Genomic DNA, 26,101 nt, shown 5'->3' with positions numbered 1-26,101 from the left:
GCGACTTCGCCTAGTCGCAAGTGTGAATGGGCCCTAAGTCCACAGCTGGCGCGTTCGTACGCTCGTGCTCTGCGAAGTGAAGAGGTTTTGCGCGCTATGAGAGCGAGAGAGAGACGCATTCACAGAGCGGGTCTCCTGCAACGCGGTGTCGGTGTTGCACGCTGCGCTATGCAACCACAGTGACGGCCGTAAGTCAGAGACGCGCGAAAAGAAATTATCATCATCATGAGTAATAAGATGAAAAGTTCGCACGCACTTCCGGAAAATGCTGGCCTGCGATTGCCCAGCTTCGCTGTTTCAAGCGTTGCATGACCGAGTGCAAGGTTAAGCGTTTTTTTTTTTTTTTTTTATTGCCAAGAAGTGCGCTTCTGCTGAACGCATTGAAGTACTTTTTTACTGCAAAGTACTGCGGAAATAGTCCAGTTTAAATTCAAATGCATTGTTCCACTTCGATAAAAAGTGTTTAAGGGCCTCTTTAAAGTTGAAAAGGTGGCTTTTGAACTGTAAGAGTACTAAACCACCGAAGAACACGCTGATCACAAAGTGCCCGTCAAGGTTCTTCTACAGACTGTATCCAGATTTACATGCCGTACACAGGCAAAGTTTCCACCACAGGCGGCGCTGCTTGCTAAAGCGCTGATGGCACTGCAGGACGGGCGCATGTTTCCTACATGCTGTCACAGAGACCTCTATATTCGAGGTCTCGCAGCAACGCTCTTGTGGTTCAGCACTGACCCTGTGTCCTTTCTTGTATGTTTTGATGTATTTGTTGTTTTCTTCAAGGTGTATCAACCAAGAGAAAGCTTGCTTTGCTCTTAATCTTCTTATTCTGGTTGGGGATTCCCGCCTGAAAATAACGCACGCCTGACTTATTACGGCTTCAAATGTTCCTTTGCGTCTTGCACCTGGAGTTTACCGTCTTCGACGTGGAGAACAAAAATATCGAGACATATAAAGTAATAGAGAAGAAAAGCAACAGGTAAATGATGAATTTCCCGCGCTGACCATATATGGCCACACAATCAATATTCTTTCGCCGACGACGCCTCATTATACTTACATTCTTCTTCTCGCAGCTGCACAGGTCGATCCGTCTCCAGGACGGTCGTGAGCCCCATGGAGCTCCTGGCCAGCACTCGAAAGCAGTGCTCGGAACGCAAGTCCAGATCACGGATGACGTAGCTGGTGATGTCGGCATCCAGAATGACAACAGGCACCCAATCCTGGTCGGAAGGATCCCGCTTCTCGACGATGTACGATAGCGCCTGGATCGCACCCCGCGCCGGTGGTCCCCAGTGTAGTGTTACAGTATCCGGTGGTATCACGTTGATGCCCCAAGGTTCGTCGTCGGTATCGGTTATACCAGAGTCTGCAAGGATTATTGTGAAGGAGTTGTACACATCATTTCCTGCGAATTTCTACGCCTTTTCCTTGTAGACCCGAGCGTCACATTAATAATCAACGTAGCTGCTTTTGATACCACAAAAAGAAAAATTATGAAGAACCAACCTCCGCTGCTATACAAGAATGCCTTTAGCATGCTTTGTGAGGTGGGTATTTGTGGCACTATTTTGCACTATGTGTTATCAGTGGTGCTCCCCTTACCATCGTGCCTTACCCGTACGCGGGAGCCAACCGGTACTAGCTGAGAGCGTCACTTCCTCAAAGACCAGTTCGGTACCCCCTTGCAGCTTCCAAAGCGACATCGTCTGCTACTTCGGCCAGAGGGGCAGTGTCTCAACGACAGCGTCTCGGAACGCTAGCTGTTACCAGAGCAGAATACCAGAATGCTCGCCTTTTCACCGTGCCACAATGCGGTACCGTACGGTGTACCACCGCACAATACCGGCACCAGGCTAGTGCATCAGGCCGGTGCCATTACCACCGGTACCACCTTTATCACCGGTACCACCTCACAGTGATACCGTACCACCGTGCGGTTTTTACCGCTGTGTTAGACTGCACCATCTTCGGAATTTGTCCACAAAAAATTTCTTTTCTTTTCTTTCTTCATAGTTTCTTGATACGAACCACGAACCGCAAATTACGGCTGGCTTAAACAGCTTCGCTGTTAAAACAGGTTGTACTGTCTCAAGAAATCGTGGTTAATTTCCAAATAATGCTAAGTGCATCATTAAAACTTGCAAGAGTGCTCAAATAAGGCAGTCATACCGGAAACCTAGACATGCTAGTAAGTTTTCAAGCCGACATTCTTGCACACCAACAACATTCGCGTTTACAGCATGAATATACGCTGAGTGCAAATGAGAAATGCAATTTGCCTTTCTTGAGCGAGCGCCGATATCTTTCAGAGAGAAAGACAGCATTCTACTCAGCGTGATGTACGTTAACGAACTGTGTAAGAGCTGCCATGCAACTTGCTTTGTTTTTCTACAGTGAGATAATTGCAGCACCCCATAAGCTCAGCTGTGGTGTGAAGAAAGTTTGAAATATCTCAGTCAAATATTGAAATCGCCACATTCTCCCTCTTCTTGTATATATTGTCGGGAACCACTGCCAGCGAACACGCGGCTGAGCAGAGCATTTGGTGCTTCTTCCATCTCTCTTCTTACCATGCAAGTCGGCCGATGAGGACGGCTCGGAATGGTCCGCCATGTCTGATTTTTCGTCTTCTATACTCCCGTCGGAGGAGGCTACATCGACGGGACCGTTCTTTGTCAGTTGCATGTTGTCGTCTCGTGCCCTCGAAGCCCAGATGCCCATCCGGCAGCCACCGGAACCCACATCAGCACTCCGACGTCGTGGCCCCTCGCATGCTTTCTGCTGAGTTCTACGGTGGTCCTATACGAAAAAAAAACAAGAAAGAATAATAAAATGATTTCAGTAGAGTGATATCGACGGAGATGTTTAGATATGTGCAAAAAAAATGCCCGTGGCGTGCCACATGAGATGCTCGATACAAATGGATTTTAATTCCACTAGCGTGTAAATTTCTAGCAACATGATGCCGCTATTAGGACGCTGTTCTAAGGATGAATTATGCATTAAGTGAGTTGTAATTTTGGTTAACATGATTTCATTTACTGCCAGCTATCTTATGTTGTAAATACTGCATGTGCTCAACAGGCTTTGGTTGGAAAACATGTTGCAAGCATACGAGGGAAAGCTCTCAGGTAGCTAGGATGTGCATGCCATGGAACGCTGAAGAAGGCACTGTCATGAAAATTTCTATAATCAGTACCTTACCTCTCCTTCGCTTTACTACTGCAGTTTACTATGACTAGGGGTAGTGCTTACTAGAGTACTTAGAAATCGTCCAATGAGGCAAGCAAATAAACCAAACTTAGTAAAGATTCACATTCAATTCATGATTTCTCAGGCACAGGATGTTCTTACGCACAATAGAGCGTAACACCCCCCCCCCCCCCTCTCCATGCTCCCCAAGCAAAAAAAAAAAAAAAAAAAAGAGAAACTAGTCATCTGTTTGATCGATCTGGTTTGACACGTACAGACAACAAATGGGGATCGCAAAAAAGGAAATCGTTGGCGTATAGTTATGCTTCCACTTGATTCTACAAAGTGTGTACGCGGATAACTTCCACAAACGTAGATTCTGAAATCTACATTCGTAGCCACTTTTCCGCAATGCATCGCTGCTAAGGATCGTATATGAATAGCACGTGGTTAATGCGATTTGGAGTGCTTACATGTATAAATATCTGCACCCACATTTCACGAGCACGCCCATTTCCGTACCCATAGAACTACTACGAGAACTTATGAAGAGAAACTGGAGAAAAAAATTATGTAGCACTAATCTCACGATGACTAACGATGGTAATGCGTTAGCATCGAATCGATATAGCCATACAACGTATTGCCACCGTCTAGACAAGTTATGTATGAGGCGTGTATTGCAGTGGGACTAGTCTTTCGCGCTGCTGGCGCTGCCGAGATGGCCGCGCGTGGCCTCCGGGAGGAGAAGCGTGGCACGCCGGTGCTTGCGAACGCTGAGAATGGTGCCCTCGACTGCCGCACCCTCAGTGGCGCATACTCAGTGACACAAGTTGGCGAGACGTTCGTTGAAGAGAACACATACCCAGTGCATTCATGGCGCCGCTCGCTAACGCGTTGGCGTGAAAGACGTTCGTTGAAAAGCGGCACATTCCCCGTATATTCATGGCGGAGCTCGCCAAAGCATTGGCGTAAAAGGCGTTCATTGAAAAGCAGTGCATACCCAGTGCATTCGTAGCGCAGCCTGCTAATGCATCGGGTTGCTCTCCTTGAGAAACCCTTGGGACGCGGGTTCGGTTCCGCTCAGAATCGGATAAATCGAAGAGATCCTTTTTGTCATTGTAGGGGTGTCTCATTCCCAGTGGCATATGCCTAGTTACTCCAAGTTGGCGTCGAAGACTTTCATTAAGAGCGGCACACACCTATAGATAGATACCCAGTGACCCTAGTTGGCATCACGGAGGTTTACTGACGACCAGCACAGACCTAGTGGCACATATCCGGTGTTCAAAGTCGGCGTCAAAATGTTTCTTAGAACAGCGGTGCCTACCCAGTTTTCCATCTGCATGTGACCCAAGTCGGCGTGAAAGTTCTTTGTTAAAGAGAGGCATGTATGCACACATTGGCACGTACTCAGTGACTCAAAGCTGAGCCGATGGTTGGTTTCGAACTCTGTTACCTCAGCACAGCTGCCCGACGCGCTTACCATTCGACCACAGACTACCCAGGGACCCAGGCAGGCGTGAAAACGGTTAGATAGATAGATAGATAGATAGATAGATAGATAGATAGATAGATAGATAGATAGATAGATAGATAGATAGATAGATAGATAGATAGATAGATAGATAGATAGATAGATAGATAGATAGATAGATAGATAGATAGATAGATAGATAGATAGATAGATAGATAGATAGATAGATAGATAGATAGATAGATAGGTTACGCGTCTACTTAAGCTTCTATCAGCAATATTCATGAACGAAGTGCACCGGCCTGAGTGACCGTTTCTACTCCAGTGCATATTTCCTCGTGCACGGCCGTGTTCACTCTCCCCATTATTGTCGTACGTCCAGTGCAGGGTAGGAAACCAGAAATTCTCTTCCTCTGGTGTGGTGAATTCATTCATTCATTACCGCAGGCCTCATTCGCCCTTGCATAAGCGGGAAGCAAATAGCGCAAGCGCAATTTTTGCACAAGTAATTAATACTAGAACATCTGACATACGTAATGCGGCAACACTTCATGCGTGGGAAAGTTCTGCTAATTTAGTGCCGCAGAGTTCTTGGACCCTCTCTAATCAAACTGCGCCAACCACCAAACAATGCTTTATCTGAACATGTACATATCTTCATATTATTGTTTAAAATGCGAACCACAACAGTAATGTGGAGCTACCTACTGCTATTGCTCTGTGGTTGTCGAGTTCTTCTGTTCAACGCGAGCTCGCGCATTCTATTTCCGGCCCCAACAACCGCGTTCCAACAGCGCCGGAATGCAGATACTCGCGGGTACACTGCTTTAGGTGCAGGTTAAAGGACTGTTTCTAAGTGGTCGAAATTGGAACGGAGGCTCCTACTAGGCGTCTCGTAACCCCCACAATGTTGCTTTCGGATTGGTAAACATTTTGTTTAATTCCCCATCTTACATTTTTAACAGAGCAGAGGCCACACTTTTCCGGAGAGCACAAACATCCTCTCTTCCCACGACCCACATTGTACGCCCTATATAAAACGTTTCCGGAAGTCCGCGCTGCTCACACTGCCAGGGCTATCCCAATACAGCGCATCAGCTGTGGGCTTTCTCCTAGACTCTACACCGATTACAGGACATATATTATGCCCTCCGAACCATACCCCACTCCTGAAGCAAATGAATCACTCTCCATGGAAGCTCACGACGAATATGGTGGCGCTTTCTGGTCCAGCACATCTTGATCTGGAAGACTCTACCAATATGTAAAATTCGAACCTGGAGCAAAATAAATATTTCTGTTTCTTTATCTACTAACTGATGGTGCGGAAGTGAGTTGTTAAAGTTGTATTCCTGAAATTTTGGTAGCGTACGAACAAATTGCATTTCAATTCGGTATTTTGTTACGAAGAAATAAGCAAGAGCAGCAGCCTCCAAAATAAACACTTTGAAACATTGAGTAGCCCATTTGGAGAGCAAATTTTGCTAATTCCTTGTTGCCTTAAGTTTAAACACCTACAGCCCGCAACACGAAAGTCCGTGCACGGCTTTCTTTTACTTAAGTTGTCGTGAAGGCGACCTAGAATCAAATATAACCGCGGCACTTCCGGGATATTGCTCTAAAAGCGGTGTCCTCACTCGTTTGTATCACAAGCGTTACACATCTTTTGACATTTGGCACTTTCAGATGACACTTAGAAGATGAGGAAGACTGTGACATCCCAACGTCGAGCAATTCAATTTGTAGGAAGGCGCTCCATTCGAATTCGACTGTCAGGTCACAATGCATGGATTACCCGAAGCGCAAGGAAACGGGTTGACGTGGACGTTTTCCGCCATGGAAAGAATGAAATTTGATGTGCATGCGAGAAGCTTTTACGGTGTACTGACGTCGCCTATAGAATTCGACTGGCATCAAATTACAGGCTCCGCGCTGTCACACACGTTCCTTCGGTCTTTTTGAAAATTACGACGGCGTTTCGAAATAGAAGCTGAAACAAACTTCCGATCCTTTTGCAACTTCGGCTGACTACGATGTCTTGTATTTAGTATCAGGTTATATTATTTAGGAGTTAACTTATGCACTGGAATTTTCGGGGGACGGTTATCTTAACTACCGAGCAGGGCCACAACTGCCTTTTGCTTTCTGTGTGCCTGGGGAATAGTTGTCAGGGATTTCTCTCACAGTTATTGGCAGAGTAAAAGTCTCGCATATACCGAAAAAAGATTTCTTTTGCCCACAAGTTCTCCTCAGAGGCCTTCGGAAGGAAAAGACAGCAGTGCAAAAGGTGACTTACCCCGCGGTTAAGCCGGCGTCTCCGGGTCACATATAAAAAAAAGAAGCAATCCGCCCAGCCGAGTCGGCGACCATGTGTTTGGGGCGTGGACTGTGACGCTTAGAGTCACGTGGGTCTCAAAGCATAGCGACGTAACGGTCACGTGACCACACCCTTTCTCGACCGCAGGGAGGGTTTCTATTTTTGAAAACGAACCGGGTCTCGGATTTTGAGAGACGCGACTAGGCAGGCGGGGGCAACCAGGCTTGGACCCCGAGCAGCTTGGCTACTCGTCGACGCCGCTGCCGAGTCGACAAGTCGCGGGTGAAAAAAAGCGAAAGTCGGCAAGGAAGCATCGCTCCTCCGGGAGCTGGATATATTTTGGGCGCCCGCGCGGGTCCGTCCTCGACCCCATTCCGGGTCGCGACGAGCTGGTCGCCACTAGCGCAACCATTGTATTTCGCCCTCGCTCAGTCGTGTATACAACCTTCTGGCTGAATGGAATGACGTCGGCACGTATGGCTCGAGAGAGGCTTTCACGCAAGCGCATCGACTTAAGGACGAAGCGGTGGACAAAGTCAAGGCCTGTCTCTCAAGGTTTAGTTCAAACGTGGCCATAGAGCACCAAACGAGAATTTAACTAAACCTGGGAAGTTCCTTTGTTTTTTTTTTTTTTTTTTCTGCGCCGCTCAGGACAACCGATGAAACTTGAGTCGTTGCTGAGGATTTGAGATAGAAAGCACTATCTCAAAAAAAAAAATAATAACTCGATGAAAAAAACTGGGTAGCACTTTGGCATGCTTACCACCCGAGGAAGTTTAAACGTAATGCCGCACAGATGCATGTGCCCTTACAGGCGGTGATTCCTTTAAATCGCTTTACGTCTTTGAGACTCCCAAGTGCTCAACGCCTTGCGAGGGATAGACCAAAAGAATGGGTGCCAAAGGGGACATTAAAACGAAAAGCACGCAAATTGTGTACTTCGAGTCGCTAAAGTAGCACTACCTGAAAATTCTGAGCCTTTGGTTCTATTTGCACAGTTCGTGACATCGCTTGTGAACGGTCACCTTCAATGCCGTTAGGAAGCGCTAATCACCACCGCAGCGAGCGAATAAGACGTAAATGCCTGAATCTAGCCACAGACTGCGATGGAATATCACGAAATGAGATATAGGGAAGTCGAATGTGCTCGGCCACTGTTGCAAGCCAACCACAAACCAGGTTCAAGATACCCCGAAGAACAAAGAATGTAAATAAGAAGAGCAAAGGAAAAGATGCGACAAGCCTGCACTGGCACGTTTTAATTATGCCACAACAAGCCGGGGGCAAACACAATAAATAAATAAATAAATAAATAAATAAATAAATAAATAAATAAATAAATAAATAAATAAATAAATAAATAAATAAATAAATAAATAAATAAATAAATAAATAAATGGAGGTTAAGCAGAACAAGAAATACGGCTTGCGGCCCTACACTGTAGGAATAATACCCCTGACACGCGGGCAAAAGTAAAGTCCTTTGCAGGAAACCCCTTTTGTTACTCTGAAGGACCCTTTGCAGAAAGGAGTTGCGCTGATGACACACGGCAGCGCACTAACTTCTTTAGGTGGTTCCTCAAATGAGCGCCTAAAAAAGGGGGAAAAAAGTGCTGCTTGTTAAAGCAGCAAGAGAGAAAATATTTCCAAGAAGCTGCGCATGTAGATTACATTTAGTGATTGCAGAACCTAAAACCATCTTTTCCCATTTTTGATGGCTTATAATGCGCATATTTCGAATTTAACATGGCGACGCTAGCGACGTGGTGCGGGCGTTTGAGAGTATATAGCTAGAGTAAATCTTCACTGTTCGACAAATTGCATTACCGCTAAAATTTAAAACACTTTCCAAAATAAAACCAACACTTACAGGGCACCTTAGTTATGTAACAGGTTTTCTTCTATTGGGCCAGTAATTTGTAGTGATGCCTTTCCGGTAATAATGCCTTTTCGCGCTTATCGCGCTTTGTCAGTAGCCAGAGCGACGGTCCGCTCGCGTTATCAACGGGATTAGCCGGCCGTGAGCAGTGGATGATAAGACTAGTGTAGAATAAGTCGTAAGGCATCGCTACGAAATCGCGGCCCAATATGAGTTGTGCACGCTGTATGCGAGAGTACACCTTTACGCTTGAAAAGTAGATGCCCGATCTTCTTTCCCGCAAAGGAACTTTGCCGGGAGGGAGATACTCCTTTGTCGTGTGTCACTGCGCTTGAACGCCTTTCCAGTAGATGTCCCCTTACCTAAAGGACTTTAGAGTGCCCGTGCGTCAGGGGTATAAGGAGCACTTGCAAACAATCACAGCACAGAATAACATTTAACACTGGTAATTGACTAAGTCGCTTGTGCAAGATTATTGGCCTTAAGAATTATAAGAATGCTTTCGAATCCCTCTGCTGGAATGGATAACAACGCTGCTTTTGATGGCTGCGGTCCTGTGGAGACATTTGAGCCCGTTTTGTGCGACTGTCCTCGATACAGTGTGCATAGGGGATTGCTCGCGGCTGCGCTAGCTCGTATTGGTGACAGGTCATTGTCGGAAGACATCATTTTGGAATGCTTACCTCATATACTGATTACCTTGGATATCGCAATTGCAGCTATATAGAGGCTTGTACACATGATATATATATATATATATATATATATATATATATATATATATCCTATATATATCAGGGTATAGCCTCCCACTGCTCAGGGGTTTTTCATGCGAAGCTTTTTATAACTCACAGATTTCGGCGGCATCCATCTACGCACAAAATTGTCATCAGCAGCATTGGCTCGAGCGTCGTCGTCTTCATCAGCTGTCTCGTTGGCGCACTCGTTGGCACTCATGCTCGTGCCGCTCCTCCCGCGTTCGTCGTCGTCGTCGTCTGCTTCCACTGCTTGATGCGTTACCGCTAATCATTCCTACATAGAATTTCACTTCTCTTCTGTCGTCGTAATGGGGAGGCCGCGTTCACAGGGGTATGAGCAGTTGCCTAAAGGGGTGTGAACCATTCATTGTCTTGCGTAATGGACAGATTTGATTTTCAAGCATTTGATGGAAATCCATCCAAAATGAACACGCTCGGGAAAGGGCTCGTCGTCGAAGTGCTGATTCTAGTGTGAGGGCTTCCGAAGCCAGCCGAAACGTCAGCGAAGAGCCACGGACATCGAGTTGAGAAAGCGCGATGTTGAGGCCGAACGTCAGCGGAGAGCCCCCGACCCCGAGTTGCGGGAGCGCGATGTTGAGGCGAAACGTCAGCGTCGTCTAGCCCTCCAGGAATGCGACAACGGTGGTGTACGCCTCGGCAACGCTAGCGCCAACTTCCCCGGTGCGATGGACAGGTTTCAACGCGAGTTTCTCCACCGTAACTACTTCGGAGCTAGCTGCAGTGCTTGTAATCGGTTGTGGTTCGAGCACAACGTGGCACTCGTCAGTGCAATTCGTTCGGAGGAACACCGAAAACTCACACGACAAGCTTCGCTTACCCCCCTTTTCTCGACAGGGGACGGGCTACTGATTTTTTAAAATTTTTGCATTGTGGTTTATGCTGTGTTTGATATTGTTTGGAGCTGATGGGCCTGCCCATATAATGTGATGGAGGCCTACACGTGGTCTATTGCATGTCTTACAGTGTGATGAGTATGCTTCTGGTTGTATTCGGTGCATGAGTGGTGGTGTAGGGAAGGTGCTTGTTTGTAGAAGTCTCCATGTAGTTGCTTGGTGTTTGTGTAATGATTTGTCAGGAGGTGAACACTAGGGAGTATGACAGGCAAGCAGGCAGCGACAAAACCTTACTTCCAAAAATAAGAAGGTTCGCTCCACCATACACGTCGTCTGGGAATATCAGGTTACAAAGGCAGCCAAAGCTAGTGTTTCTGAACGTCACTACACTTGATGCGCTGGTTGCATCGGGCTACACGTACCGTGCTTCCACACGGCACCAGCTACAACAGATAAAAGGCACCGACTACAACTCCAATATGCGCAGTATTTAAGCCTACATTACAAGCAGCCCCTTCCTACATAAAATGAATGGTTATGAGACACTCTTTTTGCACTGCTTTGGTCGAATTCGCGCATTTCGAAAGGGCAAAACACACACAAAATGCAATTTCTTTGTGACCTCGGCTAAGAGAGGAGCCACCTCAACTGACAGTACAAGCACTATTTAATGTCTGGCAGAGGAATTCCTATCTGTGCCTCAGTTCTAAGAAAGCAAGAAAAGTGAACGGCAAGGACCTTGGCTCGACGTGGGGATGGGGCTTATTACATCGCCATCCGCATAGGTGTTCGGACGCACTATTTTTTGACGCGCGCTCTACGGGCCTCGAACGGACGTCGAGGCACCCGCGGAAGCGGCAGCCTGTCCACGTACTCCTTCGCGTGCTCAGCAACGTCCGCAGGCTCGAGAAAGTTGCTGTCGTGGCCGCTGCGCTCCAAGGAGCCGGGATCGTTCGAAGCAGCGACGAGCCACAAGGGGTCAGCCTTGTGGGAGGCGTTCTTCGTCGCAAGTGCAGCAACGGCCGCCGCCTTCTGGTCGCTGGGTCGTGGCGTTGAGTTCCGCCGAAACGCGGACGCACTTCGAGCAGCGCCCCGGTGATGAAGAGAAAGCAAAACAGCATCATGCCGATGGCGCCACGACGATTGAACGACGGCACGATGCCATCCAGGTCTTCAGACATGAGGATGAACGTCCACTCACCGAGCATGATTTCGCCAATCTTTTGACTTCCGTCCCTCAGTGTTTGCCGTGTGCTAGAGTGCTCTTAAGGATGCTGCTGCTGCTGATGATGATTGTGCATTCAGCCTTTCCTTTTCCTCATCTAGTCAGGACTGAAACCACGTTACCACGTCAGTGACTCCGCATCAGTCTATTTTATGTGAAATGCAGTTCAAATACCTCAGCTTTCCCAATACCCCATGTCCTGTCTTGATCTTCCACCTTTGTCAGCATTTTTCTTCTCTGCATTTATTTGAAGTGAAAGTGAGCTATACAGAAAATATAAATGGCTGGCGAATGATAAAATTCTCAGTCTTATACTTACACAACAGAATCGCTAACTGCAACTAACCGTAAGCGAATGCTAGCAATAATCACAACTGCCTTTATTTCGTGTTCACCAAACAGTTTGTGAGCCAGAGCAGTTGGTAATAGCAACAGCCACCCAATTGTCGCAACAAACCTAAGATTCGTGTAGGCGACTGGCCAGTGAAAAGCTCTGCGTACACTTGAACAGCTCATTGCATTCGATCCCTGACTTCTTAGTGCGTATGTGTGACTGTGTGAATATTTTTTCATGCGCTGTCGTCTTCTTAAACCGGTGTTTGTACAAACATATTACAGCATTTCTTTGGCGGAAAAAGTAAAAAAAAAATGGCAGTGCATCCATCGTTCCTACATGATTGGCAATGTCAATGCGATTATCATTCTTTTCTACGATTGCTGTGTATTAGTGATAATACGTTATTAGAAATGCTATGACAGTGGAACTAATGAGACAGATACAGAATTGTGGGATACATTTAAGTGCAGTGTGTTTATTATTACGCGCTTGATTTGGGCTTTCTTGACTTGCTTGTGCCAGTGGCCAGTTAGTACACTTTGCACAGCCCGCCGAAGCCGCGCTGCCGCTCTGCGATAAAGACCTACTTCGGCCAAGAAGGTCGGCGAAGTCCGTGCGGACGGCCTTCGCCGTGCTTGTTTGCTTGCTTGCTTACTCATCAGTCGATGGCGCTTACCCACTATAGGGAGGGGGCCAAGAAGCCTGTGGTTAAAAGCAAGCGGGGGGGTATAAAAAATTGAAAAGATAACGTAAAGCAGAGTAAGGTAAGTTTGGCGGTATTAAGATAAGTTCGATTACACGATTGGCCATTTCGTGAATTATCCGATTATTAATTCAGAAGAACCAACATGGGATCCTCCTTGTAGCACAGATGTATTACTCGTAAATGGTCATACAGATGTTCCTGTGGCTAACGCCCACAGCAGATGCCTCGAAGGAGGGAACATTTTGAGAATTTAGAGGAATACCTGATTAACGGAATGAAAGTTCGAAATGCTTTTACTTGCAACTTGGAGTCTTCTTTCTCTTCGAGCTCGTGCTGCTGCTTGCGGGCGCAGTCATCTTCTTTCTTTTGGAGCTCCCAATCCTGCTTTCGGCAGTGGCCAGTTTGTCCGATCTCGTAGATTTCTTATGGGGCATGACATACGAATGTTAGCGTGTGTTATGCTAATCGCATTAACATCGAGAGTGATCTTTTTCCTTCTCGAGTTCCTACTTTGCGGGACCTCGTCAGATAGATTGATGGAAGAACGCCTCATACCCAGTGTCAGATACGCAGTACAAGTTGGTCCGACGGTTGATTTCGAGCCCAGTTCACTCAGCAAATCAGCCCCATTAGACCCCGCCCTGCCCAGTGACCGAAGTTAACAGAAAAAGGGTCAGAAACGCAGACACCAGAAAGTGTTTGAAATATCCTAACATTGCTAATCGCATGAAAATTAACCCTGTGAACGCCATTACGGTGGCCCTCGTAGCCCACTACACAAGTTCGGGACGTCAAACCATACAATTTTTAACAAACCAGCACAAACGCACATTCCTCGCAAATATATTCCCCGGAGGAAAAAGAAGCAACCTCGAGGCATGTGTAAAATCTACCTGACTCTTGGCCAATCCCCGTGAAAAGGTACGTGGAGAAAACCGCTAAGGTCATCATCATCATCATCCTTATGCTCACGGTCCGCACGCCTGTTCGCTGCTCGTGCATCTCGAGCCGCACGTTCGCATTCGTCTGACCGAGCCTAGCTTGCGTCGAGCGTTACAGGGTCCAGAGACGCGCAGAATGTCTTCGTCTCAGAAGGTCAGCTCGAGTTCCGTGAAGAAAGGCACCCGTGCTGCGGCGAAGGAGGTTCCTGCGAGGTCCGGCGCTTCGGACATACAGCTCAGCTCTGTCAAGATCGGCTGCCTGCTGTTAGTTCTAACCGTAATGACTGTGGCACTGTATTTGGCCACGATGCCACGTTCACATAGGCAGGTAAGTGCCTCCGAGTTGGCTGCGAGCCAGCGTTAAACGAAGCAAAACGTTATCTATGTGGTAACGGACAAAGTGACCCCAGTGGCAGTTTGCCAGCACTTCACTTGCACACCTGTCAACCCAAGTTCCCGCCCAGTTTCGAGCGCTGTGAAGCCGCGTGGTTCTCTACTACGGAAAAAAATTAATTATGGGCTTTTACGCACCAAAACCAGGATCTAATTATGAGGCGCGCCGTAGTGGGGGACTCCGGATTAATTATGACCACATGAGGTTCTTTAACGTGCCTTCCTTACTGCGGACACTTCTAGCATTTTTTATGCATATAAATATATTGATGTTCTTGCGTCACAATATGTGGCTGTATAACTACCAATTGGGCCTTTTTTAATTAGGTGCGGTACCCTTTAAGCATAGTCTTCCGATGGTGCCATACCCTGCTATCACGAGTTCTCTATCGGCTTGCTGTCCCTGGTGTTCTTGAATTAATACGTTTAAATCCCCACAAGTTCTTTCATACGTTGCTCTGCCGATACTTCATTCGCTAACCAACGCGCTTGCTCGCTCACTCACTCACACTCACTCATTAGCACTCTATCGCCCGCGTTTTCAAACGTTCACTCTCCCTGTCAATCACTCACTATTTGGCTTTTCCGGAGGCAGGCTGCGCAACATTGCCGCCTGCAGCGTTCTCGTCCTTGGCACTTTGTAATTCTTCCGCCACTGTAGCAGCACGCTCATTCGCAGGATCGCGCGGTAGCCACGCTGATTGACGAGGATGACGAAGCAGTCAGCCAGGACAGGGGCAGCGTGAAGTTACGGCCCGCGGTACGTAGCCTTCCGCCAACCAGGGACGAAAGGCCGGCGCCGTCCAGGCGCATGTCCGCCACCGAGGCCACGGAAGCTGAATCCAGCAGCGACGTCGACATGGCCGATAATGCAACGGAGCGGATGGATGCGCCCCAGATTTTCGTTCAGACAAAGGTGCGCCGCGTTTCTCTGACGCGGGGCATTAGTATGACTTGAGTCGCTTGCTCTTTGTTTTGAATGAAATGCAACACGTTAGGTGCAAACATGAGGGATTTCTCGCAGCCCACTGATAGTTCGCGGGACTGTATTTTTATTTCTTGTATAAAACTTGTAGGGAGACAAATACAAGTAGTCAACTAGCGCATCTAACCGTAGGACAACCATTCTTGATTGAAACAGGACCTAATGGTCACAGGAAGAGCCGAGGAAGGGATTAACTTTGGCCTGACAAGAGAAGCCCCATCTTAACTAACCGTAACTATTAATCGAAGTGAGACTATGACTGCGTGAGAGTAAGACCGATTTATGCGAGGAAAACGTACGTACGGTCTCTCTCCAGAGAATGTACGTTAGCAATCGCTTTCTTTTGCAGCCGCGTGGCCCCTGCACGGAAAAGGCCCAGTTCGGCTTGTGCACAAATGAGAACCGCCACGAATTTTACTTTGACACCGAGAAGCAACAGTGCCGTTCCAAAGCCCGGCAGCTGCCTCCCTCTTGCCTGGCTGGTCAGAACCGGTTCAAGTCCTTCCGTGACTGCAGGCTCGCTTGCCTGGACCAGGTACGGACGCGGGCTTTGCCATTTTTTATCATCGTTGCAGCTGATTCACGGAAGCCTTTCATCATTCTCATGGCGAGGGAGGGAAAACATTTATTTTTCCCGCGAGGATGTTAGTGATAGTTTTCACCACAGTCTATATGCGCTGTAATACGGCGCCACAACACGTACCCCGATGGCGCGAATGATTCTTTCTTAAACGGAAGCCTAACAGGAATTTGACGGATCTGCTGTCTGATGCTGTTTATAGTTACGGAAACCAATGAAACGCCCAGCGCAGCTAACCCATATTCACGAACAGCTGTAAGTTGGGTCTTAGAAATTGTATTGCCTTCATGTATTAGCTTCCAATCTCTCGCATCACAGATGAATATCGCCATGAGTTTGTCGGCCAAGAAAAAATAATAATAAAAACAGTAATGCCGTTATTACCAATTATCATTGTGTGTATTTCAGTGTGCACCCAAACATTTTCTCTGCACTCTGTTTTCTTGATATGGAAGCTCAAGTGATGTACTCCGCTGCGTTCCTTTCCATAGACTGCTGCATGAAACCAGGTGCAAATCATAAGAAGCGAACCACTAGATGTAATACTGCTAAAATTTTATTTTACGTGGCTTTCCGTTTCCTATAACCTTAAGGAAGCATTTTTGCACTAAACTGTCACGTAGAGACGTGCGCGGGCCTACTTTAACCTTTGTATACCATTCTCGCGTACAATATATTTTAGGTCACAGAACAGACTGTGCATAATAATTATTCATTCTCTATTGTCCATAATGACATATCCCTAATGCTTCCACTAGCCAGCCACATTGCGTAGTGGAAGTTGGACTCCATTTGAAAAGCCAGCACAAAGATCACAAAAAGTTATCGAATGTGTTTTTTATTTCAGGTACCAGAGCAAAAGTGCACCGCTGAGCCGCTGTATCAGAGGTGCACCGCAGAGGACATCGCGCGGCAGTGGTGGTACCTCAAGGGTGGGAGATGTCACCCATGGAAGTTCCCGAATTCCAACTGCGTCTCGCCCAGGTATGAAGAGCACTCACGTGCTATCACTTCAAAACGAACGACAAGGAGGACACGAAACAATAGAATCTTCCAATGGGATCTTCCACTTCGCATTCAGTCGTGTTTTGGAAAGTGTCCTTTACTCAGAAAGGCTGCTTTGCTGCCGGTACGCATATAGCCGCTTCTTGTGCCATGATCACACATTTTATTTCCAAATGAGATTGGTCGTCAGTCACACTTATCACTTCTCAATAAAAAAATTCACTGATGGTTACGATACTCCCTAATGCTAATTTTTAGCGCAACTCTTTAGGTGTTTTGAATTCGCAATAGATTGTGGCAAATAATTTTATTCTGAACGACAGGGTCCTCTAGGCGGCGGCACTGAGCCTCTGCTCAGGCAGCTCGTTTAGCAGCAGCGGCAGACGAAGCAGTTCTACCAGTTGCATCTGTAATTAGACAGTTTTAGTTTAACGTTAGCGCGGGGTTAAGGGAAATAGCGTTACCATTCCGCAAACGAACTTGGCAGAAAGAGAGTGTTAGTATAGCGTAATAACGTAGTTTACGTGCGGGACGCTATTCCATTACGCTTTGAATTTCGCATGCATAATGCAGCTTAGTGGTTTTATCTGTGTGTGCTTCCGGAAAGAGCGAGAGGCAGCGCAATGGAAGCCAGGAGCGCGTTGTATGTGTACTTTCCATGTCCACCGATCAGCGGCGCAACGTACAAGCAGTTCAAGCTGTCTACCATAGCCTCCGAAATCTCCCGATCTCAGAGGCCCTATGCCGTCGTCGCGCCTATCTCCCTACTCCACCGATAGGTGACGCTGGCACCTCAGATGTTTCTCCCGTTAGGCTTAGGCACGTTCGAAACGAGAAGCGATCTCGAAAACTCTTCAAGGTTACCCATAAAATTCTGTCGACGAAGCGGCCTGAGACTAAGCCAAAGCCATTAACACAGTCATTTGCTTCGAACGAATTGAATCCTACAAGAATAACGCTGACTTTAGTTAGAAGCGGGGGGCTGGGACCGCCGCCATGTTTTACGCTAACTACGTAAACCACGCAAAGACGATATCATTAAATCTGAGAAATAGTGTGCGTATACTAAACGGTATGGGTCGTCTAGCGTACTGCACATGCGCATTTCGATCCCGCTTCAGCTAAGCTCGCTATTGTACGGTAAACACGCTAAACTAAAACTGTCTATTGATGAATCGCGGGATCAAATCGCGGCAGCGGCGGCCGCATTTTGATGGAGGCAAAATCCAGAAACGCCCGTGTGTTTGCATTCTAGTGCACGTTAGAGAGCCCCAGGTAGTCAAAATTAATCCGGAGTCATCCACTACGGCGTGCCTCATAATCAAAACTGGTTTCGGCACGTAAAACCCCAGGAAGACGAAGAAATATTCAAAAAGAAAGTGTGAACACGGGAACGCGTGGTTCGCGCGGAGCGCATTCTCTAGTGGCGGTGGCGCAGGCTAATAGCGCATGCGCAGTGGGTTCGAGGCCCCCGCCAGCGCTTTGTTTCCACATATGGTATCGGTGGAGGCGCTCGCCGCATGCCTGGTCGCCGCCATTTAGCACGCCTGGAGCGGCACTTCGTTTTCATGTTCAACCTTTCGGCATGCCCTCCTCCTCTGCTTTCCTCCTCGTACTTCCGCAGCCCCCTCCTCCTTTGTTTTCCTCCTCGCGCTCTTTGCGCGATCGCCGTCTTTCATCCCAGCTGTGCTCCGCGTTCGCGCTTTCGTCCTTCGCTGTGATATCGTCCGCTAGGTTGCACCGAGGGACGCCGACGCTCAACGCAGGAACGAGCGCCTATATAAGAGCTGCGCTCTAAAAAATAAACAGTAGTGAACACGGCATACAAGTAAAAAGAAAACGGCGGGACAAAGCTGGATTTTTTTTCAGCGAAGCTATCAGGCTTTCGGTGGTCGGCATTTTTCGTGTCCGGGTGCGTGAGCAAAAATATGGGCCGATCCTTGCCGCAGTTAAGGGCAAGAGCAGTGGCTCGTACCGCAGTAAGGCAGAGGCTTCAAACACTCAGCAAAGTGAAGCGAAAAGTGCATACATTCTTTGGAATCACGCATACAACATACAGAACAGCATTCGTTTCAATAAAGGACAAGCACAAAACAAGCATCCGAACCACATAATTGATAAGGCACTCCTGATAACAATGCGAAGCACGTAGCGCTCCCCGCATACGTTTCCCCGTAAAGACTACTGTTGCGTAAGTTGCCGCGGCGACGGCAGCTTGCGACGTTGGGAGTGACGTCTCTAGCCTTTCGTGTATGAAGAACCACCCTAGCAAATGATTTCATTGTTGTAGCACCACTGTGAGTACGCAACTCATAGTTAGGACTATCGGGGAGCAGCGTAAATACGAGGAGCGGGAAAGGAAAAAAAGAAACATGACAACCAGTGGCGGCATGCTGCCAAAATTGCCATTACCACCATTCATCATCATCATCAGCCTATATTTATGTCCACTGCAGGACGACGGCCTCTCCCTGCGATCGCCATTTACCCCGGTCCTGCGCTAGCTGATGCCCACTTGCGCCTGCAAGTTGGAATTCCTCCCATTACTTACGTTAAAAAGCGCGCGTGTATTTAGACTAAGTCCACGTTAAAGAACCCCAGGTGAAATTAATCCGTAGTCCCCCACTATATGCAATGCCTCACAATCAGATCGTTGTCTTGGCACATAAAATCCCAGAACTTATATTTCAATATATCATCATCATCATCATCATCATCATCATCATCATCATCATCAGCCTATGTTTTATGTCCACTGCAGGACGAAGGCCTCTCCCTGAGATCGTCAATTACCCCTGTTTTGCACTAGCTGATTCCAACTTGCGCCTGCAAATTTCGTAATTTCATCATCCCATCTGGTTTTCTGCCGACCTCGACTGCGCTTCCCTTCTCTTGGTATCCATTCTGTAACCCTAATGGTCCACCGGTTATCCATCCTACGCATTACATGGCCTGCCCAGCTCCATTTCTTCCGCTTAATGTCAACTAGAATATCGGCTATCCCCGTTTGTTCTCTGATCCACACCGCTCTCTTCCTGTCTCTTAACGTTATTCCTAAGATTTTTCGTTCCATCGCTCCTTGTGCGGTCCTTAACTTGTTCTCGAGTTACCCCTGTTTTGCACTAGCTGATTCCAACTTGCGCCTGCAAATTTCGTAATTTCATCATCCCATCTGGTTTTCTGCCGACCTCGACTGCGCTTCCCTTCTCTTGGTATCCATTCTGTAACCCTAATGGTCCACCGGTTATCCATCCTACGCATTACATGGCCTGCCCAGCTCCATTTCTTCCGCTTAATGTCAACTAGAATATCGGCTATCCCCGTTTGTTCTCTGATCCACACCGCTCTCTTCCTGTCTCTTAACGTTATTCCTAAGATTTTTCGTTCCATCGCTCTTTGTGCGGCCCTTAACTTGTTCTCGAGCTTCTTTGTTAACCTCCAAGTTTCTGCCCCATATGTTAGCACCGGTAGAATGCAATGATTGTACACTTTTCTTTTCAATGACAGTGGTAAGCTCCCAGTCAGGATTTGGTAATGCCTGCCGTATGCACTCCAACCCAATTTTATTCTTCTGTAAATTTCTTTCTCGTGATCAGGGTCCCCTGTGAGTAATTGACCTAGATTCAATATATATGGGCCTGTATTCACAAAGAGGAAATATAACGAGCTGCATGTATACGAGTAGATTGCACTCAATCGTGGTGTTTGATATATTAGCAGAGCTGACCGGCGAATGGTAAACAGCACTTATGAACAATATATTCAGAGCCATTCCACTCTGCGAAGGTGGATGACCAGCGGGGCTGTATGTTAGGTCTATATAAACGACTGATGACGCATCGTGGGCTCAGTGTTGTTGTTTATGTAACCCTGAATGCTGAATCTTTCCAAGAGAAACGCCGCGAACCACTTTCCATCTGGCCGAGAAACGTCTATGTTGAAATCACCCACAATTACGATGGCAGTGAAGTCGGTAGGGGTGATCCAACCAAAGGTGCATACGCTTGGTGTTTGCGGCGCGATCTTCATCCGTATAGACCCTTTTACTGTTTACAAACATAGGCCCTGCACGGCTTCCGGTTTTGCCCTCTGACGTAGCTGCGAAGTGTAACTGGCAAAGAAGCAACCATGCGTTAAAACATAGAAGACTGATAAGGCACGCGACCGGAAGTTTCTTGGGGGCGGCGCGCTCGCTGCTGTTATCGCGAGCATGAAACCGTCTATGGTACGCTAGCGGCAAGAACGCGCGCGTCATGCCGCGCGCGGCAAAACCGGCAGGAATCGGGGGTTTTGCGGCGTGCCGCACGAAATGGCTTTCGAGACCCATTTCTGCGGCAAGCGCCGCGTGCCGTGAGATGAATGACCAACCAAGAGCGTTGAGGCTGACGTCATGGAGCCATAGCAACCGGACCGCCGCCGCTCCGCGCCGGCTTTCCAATCGACGATCATCGTCTCTCGCGGTTGCATGGAGGGATATGTGGACGCTGTCCGATCGTGCCCTTTCCGCTCACGGTGATTGCGCGTTCCGAGAGCGCGCGAGATGGCGCTGAGCCATGCTCCCTCAAGGGCTGCAGAAGATAGCGCCAACCTTTCCCTTTCCCTCAAGAACCACTTATCTATCTAGAGCGCGCGAGATCTTATCGCGCTGCCGCGCGGCGAGACGCGCTTGCCACAGTGGCCTCGCGGCAAGGCGCTGACGCGCGGCATGAAGCGCGCGTTTCTTGCCGCTAGCGTGGCCTACGTGCCGCCCGCCGTCGCCGCGCACATTCCCGCTTCTGTTCATGATGGTGTTTTATTGCGATAGCAATTATATGGACACTTCAACCGGATTTCTGCCGTCGGCGTCGCCGTCGCCGTGAGGTTCCGTATAGATAAAATCTTCGCCGCGCGCCGTATGCCCCAGAGGCGGCGTGCGGGGAGGCGCGCTATCACGGAGAGCGAACGCACTCAATCTCCCACGCGCAAGCAAGAAAGCGGAAAGCCAGCGCCGGAGGGAGCAGGGGGGGGGGGCACTTCTCTGCCAACAACCGCGCTCGTCGCTCGTCCGCACAGTCTCTTATCTCTCCCACGCGCAAGCAAGGAAGCGGGAAGCCAGCGCTGGAAGGAGGGGGGGGGGGGGGGCGCACTTCTACGCTGCCAACAACCGCGCTCGTCGTTCGTTCGACCGCACCGTCTCTTATCTCCACACGGCTCTGACCTTTATGCGCATTCGCCGCTCAGTTTCCGTTGACGCGATAGACCGCGCGTACCTTCGCCCCCTGCTGCGGCGTATATATCCGCTCGCTGCCAGCGTTTTGACAGTCGTTGTCTGCAGTCATTCAGTGTGATCTATTCATGTTTGTTTGTGCGCGCTCACACCACGCTTCTTCAATCAGTTAGTAATAGTCGGGCCACATTTTCCAACGCACGCTACACATGCAATGCTGCCCGGGTCGGCAGTGCAGCGCTACAGGTGTGTCCCTTCGCACGCGCTGCCCACGGGAAGCGCTTCTCATCAACACCACCGTTTCACACACGCCTTCTCGTGGTCATCGAGTCTCTCTTCATGTCGGTCTACTTACGCCGCAGCACACCTGCTTACTTAATCAGCTCATGTTTACTACAATTCATATTGCTACCAAAGCCGCTCACCTTACTTCGTATGACATTGCAGTGTTGCTATCGCATTCATCGCTTCGCCCTTAGGGCGAAACTGTGACATTTTTTTTTTCGTAGGCACGCTGTTCCGCAGTCCTCACCGCACGCGGCCTACCCATTGCACGGGTGGAAGGGAACTGAGATAAGGTTACTTGGTTAGCCTATTAGCTCATGACTTCAAACCGCAATCTATACTAAACAGTGTCTATTCCGGTTTTATGTTGTTTATTACGATATTTTTTTATCACACTACGTTTTGACACTTCTCGCTGACACTTCAGCTGGGGCATATCACCGTTTTTATCGCCGGGATCGGTCGGTCGTAAGCTCTGGGGTGGCCGCTATCTTTTTTGCCTACGCACGCAAACCGCAAGAACCTAGTGCATAACAGCTCAGCTGTAAAAACTTTGTGTGCTACCCATACTGCATCACCGATGAAATTTCTCGTTAGCTCTTTTCCACGCTTGCGAAGAATAACTTGCTGAAGCGTGTGGCGCAGTATTCGCGCGGTAGCCTTAACGGGAGATAAATAAGCTAGCCGCCCACGTGTCGTACTGCTCTAATGTCTTGATTTTATTTCGACAGGCTGGCACTGTTCGAGCGCCACGAAGACTGCCACAACCTGTGCGTGGCGGGCAAGCCCGTTGCTCGACACCCGTCCTGCAGCGAGACGCCCGTGCAACATGTCTGCACGGCGCTCCATATGGTCTACCCGGTGCTGGCGAGGTCCATCCACAAAAGGTTTGGAGGCTCTCTTATGTTATTTACATACGCGTAGAGCACGCCGGCGGATGCGCCACTGGTGTCGTCGGCCTTGCTAATTTTCTGCGTCGCTGCTCGTGCGTCGCTGCTCGTGCGTCTCCGATTCACGCTTTCGGAATGAAATAAGCAACACCCGTCATATATGTGTGGGGTGGCCGAGGCCTCAAGGTATGTCTTAAAAATCATTGTGTGGTGGGGCGCTCAAACACCTGCAAGAACTCCATAAACGACAGGACTGCACCAAAATATGTGGTGATCGTTTGTATGTTGCAATTAGCACTGTTGACAACGTCTGTAGCAAAGAAGACTATATTTTCGTTTAGGCAGAGCTACCTTCTGTGTGAAAAATTGAAGCTCCAGGACTGTTTTCGATATTGACCCCTGGAAAACAGGAGGCCCGTTCACAAAGCGCTCTGTTTCTAAAAACTGTTCGTGAAGCTTCCATCTCCTGTGTTATGTTACCTGTTGCGATTGACGGATTGAGGCACCTTCTCTAGAACACATTTGTATTCTAGAGTAGTTTTTATAACTTGAAAACTGAGTATCTGCAGCGAAAATAGACGGGACATAACGGAGCACAAACGACGTAGACTGGCGCTTACTTCCAACTATTTTAATTTGTAATCGTCGAACCAACTTTTGTACATGCAGATATGTTATCCGACAACAAATACACATCAGAACTGAACATTCAGACACTTCATTTCTTTACCGCTAATATTTACGCAGTTTCCGGGAACAATGTGCCAACTAGCCCATGAACGAATTTTCGGAATAGTTTCTAGAACGCAAAATTTGTGTTTTAGAGCTTCGTGAATTAAGCCCCTGAAGCCTTGCTCAGCACCATATGGTAGCTCACCTGTATAGGATTCCTCAGGCTTGACGTTCAGGGCGAAATTAGAGCTGCGAGAGGTTACAACGCCTGTAACGCTAATTCATCCCTGCAGGCTCACCTGCGTCCAGACAGACCACTCGGAACCGAAGTGCCTGACGGGATCTAATCGGTTCGACACTGAGGAGGCCTGCCAGAAGGCATGCCTGCGGGATTGACATTCTTGCTACATCCGACTTCGCTGATGAACTTCTTACGCGCTCAAGCTTTGAGCATATTAAACGAACTTGGACTGTTTAGTATGTTGCCTTTTATATAGTAATCTTCATGTTTTTGTTTCACGAGACGAAATGCTAGATGCTTTATATTGAGCAACCGAGCCCGACCACTACGTTATGCGATAGGGTTGAACTGTTTGCGTTGGCTGCCCAAGTAGAACCTATTTCGCGTCGAGGCGAGCCACGCGAAGTACCAGTCACATAGGTAGCTGTGGAGCATTCGCCCTGCATCCACTAAGGAATGTTACGCTTGACAATGTGAAGCCTGTTTAGCGCAACACATGCTTGAAGTGCACGTTGCAGCATAGGTGATTTGCCATTAATTCACAACGGCTAGAATGGGTAAATGCAAAGAAAATCTGAAGCATTTGCAAGTCTTCACTTGAAGTTTGCGGAATAAAAGGGCAAGATCGCCTGCGTCAATGTAATCTTTATTATTTCTATAGTTGACTCAACTGAAGAACAAAAGGATTAAAGAACCCCAGCCGTGCTTTATACTGCGCAAAACCCTCGCCTCGTGTCATTTCTCTTGTATATCTCCCTGCACATTTACCGGTTTCATTGATACATCTCTTTAACGGCCTCTTCTTGCATTTACGTCTTCCTAAAACAACGAACACCGATAACCTACGGCTGGCATACTCTCTCGAACTCCATTTCTTCTTGTCAATTTAGGATATAGAGCACTATTTAGCTGCGTTTTCTTTTCCATGTCAGCATGCCTTTCTTTCTATGGCTTAACGTTGCGCTTACATTTTCATTGTCAGTTTACATTTTCATTGTTCCGTGTGCTGGCTGGCACTCTCCTCAGTAATTGGACACTCCTAAAGATATATAGTCGCTCTTGTTCTGACGGAATGCTTGTGGTAAAATCCTATTCAGTACACAGGGCGCCCCGTACGAGCACCTGAAGGTCTCGACGTGGGACGGCGGTGGCATGGTGACACAAACGACACGGCTGTGAAAAAATTTAGCTTTATTTGCTCTTCGTGACACTATTTGTAACAGTGAAGTCTCGCAGATGACAACGTGCTTATCGTCTCGCAAGTACAAAATATATAAAGCTAACTCTTCCACTCGGCTCGCTAAAACGCTCTACGGAAAACTCAACACGGCGACGTCACAAATGCACGACTTTTTTTTTTCACGCACACACATACACACGCACACAGTAGCGGCGCATCTTTAGTCGTCCGCCCCTACCCAGGGATGAGATTTAAACATCGCGTTGGCCGTTGTCTTGCGTCGTGGTGCGCGCAGTGGAAGCCATTATTCCTTTTTCCCCCCATCTTGGTTCGCAACATGGCACGTATAAGTACTCGTACGTTCGTCTTAAAAAGTGTGACCGGTATAAAAAAGCCTTTGGTGGTGAACACTAGACGAAGCGAAAAAAGCATGATTCTGGTGAAAGAAAAAAAAAAAACTAGGTGCGATAAGGTAAATGCGTGTTTGACGTAATGGTGTGTTTGTGACTCGTATTGTCTTGTCGCGTTCATTCGAACAAAAGAGCGCGAGTAAAAGAAAAAGAAAGGTGAAAATTGATGGTTGATGTTCACTAGCAGGACGCCACGAGGGTGTAGGGCACAGAGTTGCTGTTTTCTGTAAAGTAAACACAAAAAGTACATAAATGCCAGTACGTGGGCAAGGTAAACGCATTAAGGTTCAGGTACACACACTTCACTACTGTTACGGCTGGCTATGAAATGCTCCATTTTGATTCCATGTGCACTGAATGTAGATCTACCATTTGCATAGTGAACCCTCTTTTAAACAGCATGAAAGCTAACTGCCTTAACAGCATAGTCTCGCTGCCCAGAGCCCCTGCTACGTGTACAGTGGTATCTTTCAGTGTTTTCATTTTGTTACTAATTACCAATGAAATCAATGGTTTGTAGCACTCTTATCTTACACATTGAAGTGCTTTATTGCACCGCGTCGCG

The 26,101-nt window shown here is 47.8% G+C and overlaps 3 protein-coding genes across 25 annotated transcripts in view; 1 reads left to right on the top strand and 2 right to left on the bottom strand.

Moving 5' to 3' along the window:
* The window catches only part of LOC119442362 (titin-like), a 49,823-nt gene extending 42,803 nt beyond the window's left edge, over positions 1 to 7,020 (bottom strand). The window contains 3 exon segments of the mRNA XM_037707217.2: positions 1,061 to 1,369; positions 2,574 to 2,802; positions 6,969 to 7,020. Coding sequence (XP_037563145.2) covers positions 1,061 to 1,369; positions 2,574 to 2,724 — 460 coding nt within the window. The 5' untranslated portion in view covers positions 2,725 to 2,802; positions 6,969 to 7,020.
* Positions 7,021 to 13,798: 6,778 nt separating this feature from the next.
* LOC119442363 (papilin) lies at positions 13,799 to 24,991 on the top strand. The gene is made up of 6 exons (XM_037707218.2): positions 13,799 to 14,017; positions 14,762 to 14,998; positions 15,417 to 15,602; positions 16,495 to 16,631; positions 22,875 to 23,030; positions 23,999 to 24,991. Exons 1-6 carry the CDS (start codon positions 13,826 to 13,828, stop codon positions 24,099 to 24,101), a joined length of 1,011 nt encoding a protein of 336 aa, XP_037563146.1. The 5' UTR covers positions 13,799 to 13,825; the 3' UTR covers positions 24,102 to 24,991.
* Positions 24,992 to 25,120: 129 nt separating this feature from the next.
* LOC119442360 (pregnancy zone protein) overlaps positions 25,121 to 26,101 on the bottom strand; it is a 141,337-nt gene continuing 140,356 nt past the window's right edge. For all 23 annotated transcript variants that reach the window (XM_049662081.1, XM_049662078.1, XM_049662086.1 and 20 more), the window contains one exon: positions 25,121 to 25,760. In XM_049662081.1, the coding sequence (XP_049518038.1) occupies positions 25,717 to 25,760 (44 nt within the window). In that variant the 3' untranslated portion in view covers positions 25,121 to 25,716. The remainder of the gene's footprint in view (positions 25,761 to 26,101) is intronic.

This window comes from Dermacentor silvarum, chromosome 2, assembly GCF_013339745.2.
Source record: "Dermacentor silvarum isolate Dsil-2018 chromosome 2, BIME_Dsil_1.4, whole genome shotgun sequence".
Taxonomy (NCBI): domain Eukaryota; kingdom Metazoa; phylum Arthropoda; class Arachnida; order Ixodida; family Ixodidae; genus Dermacentor; species Dermacentor silvarum.
Note: the sequence above shows the minus strand (reverse complement) of the source record. Positions and strands in the feature narration are given on the sequence as shown.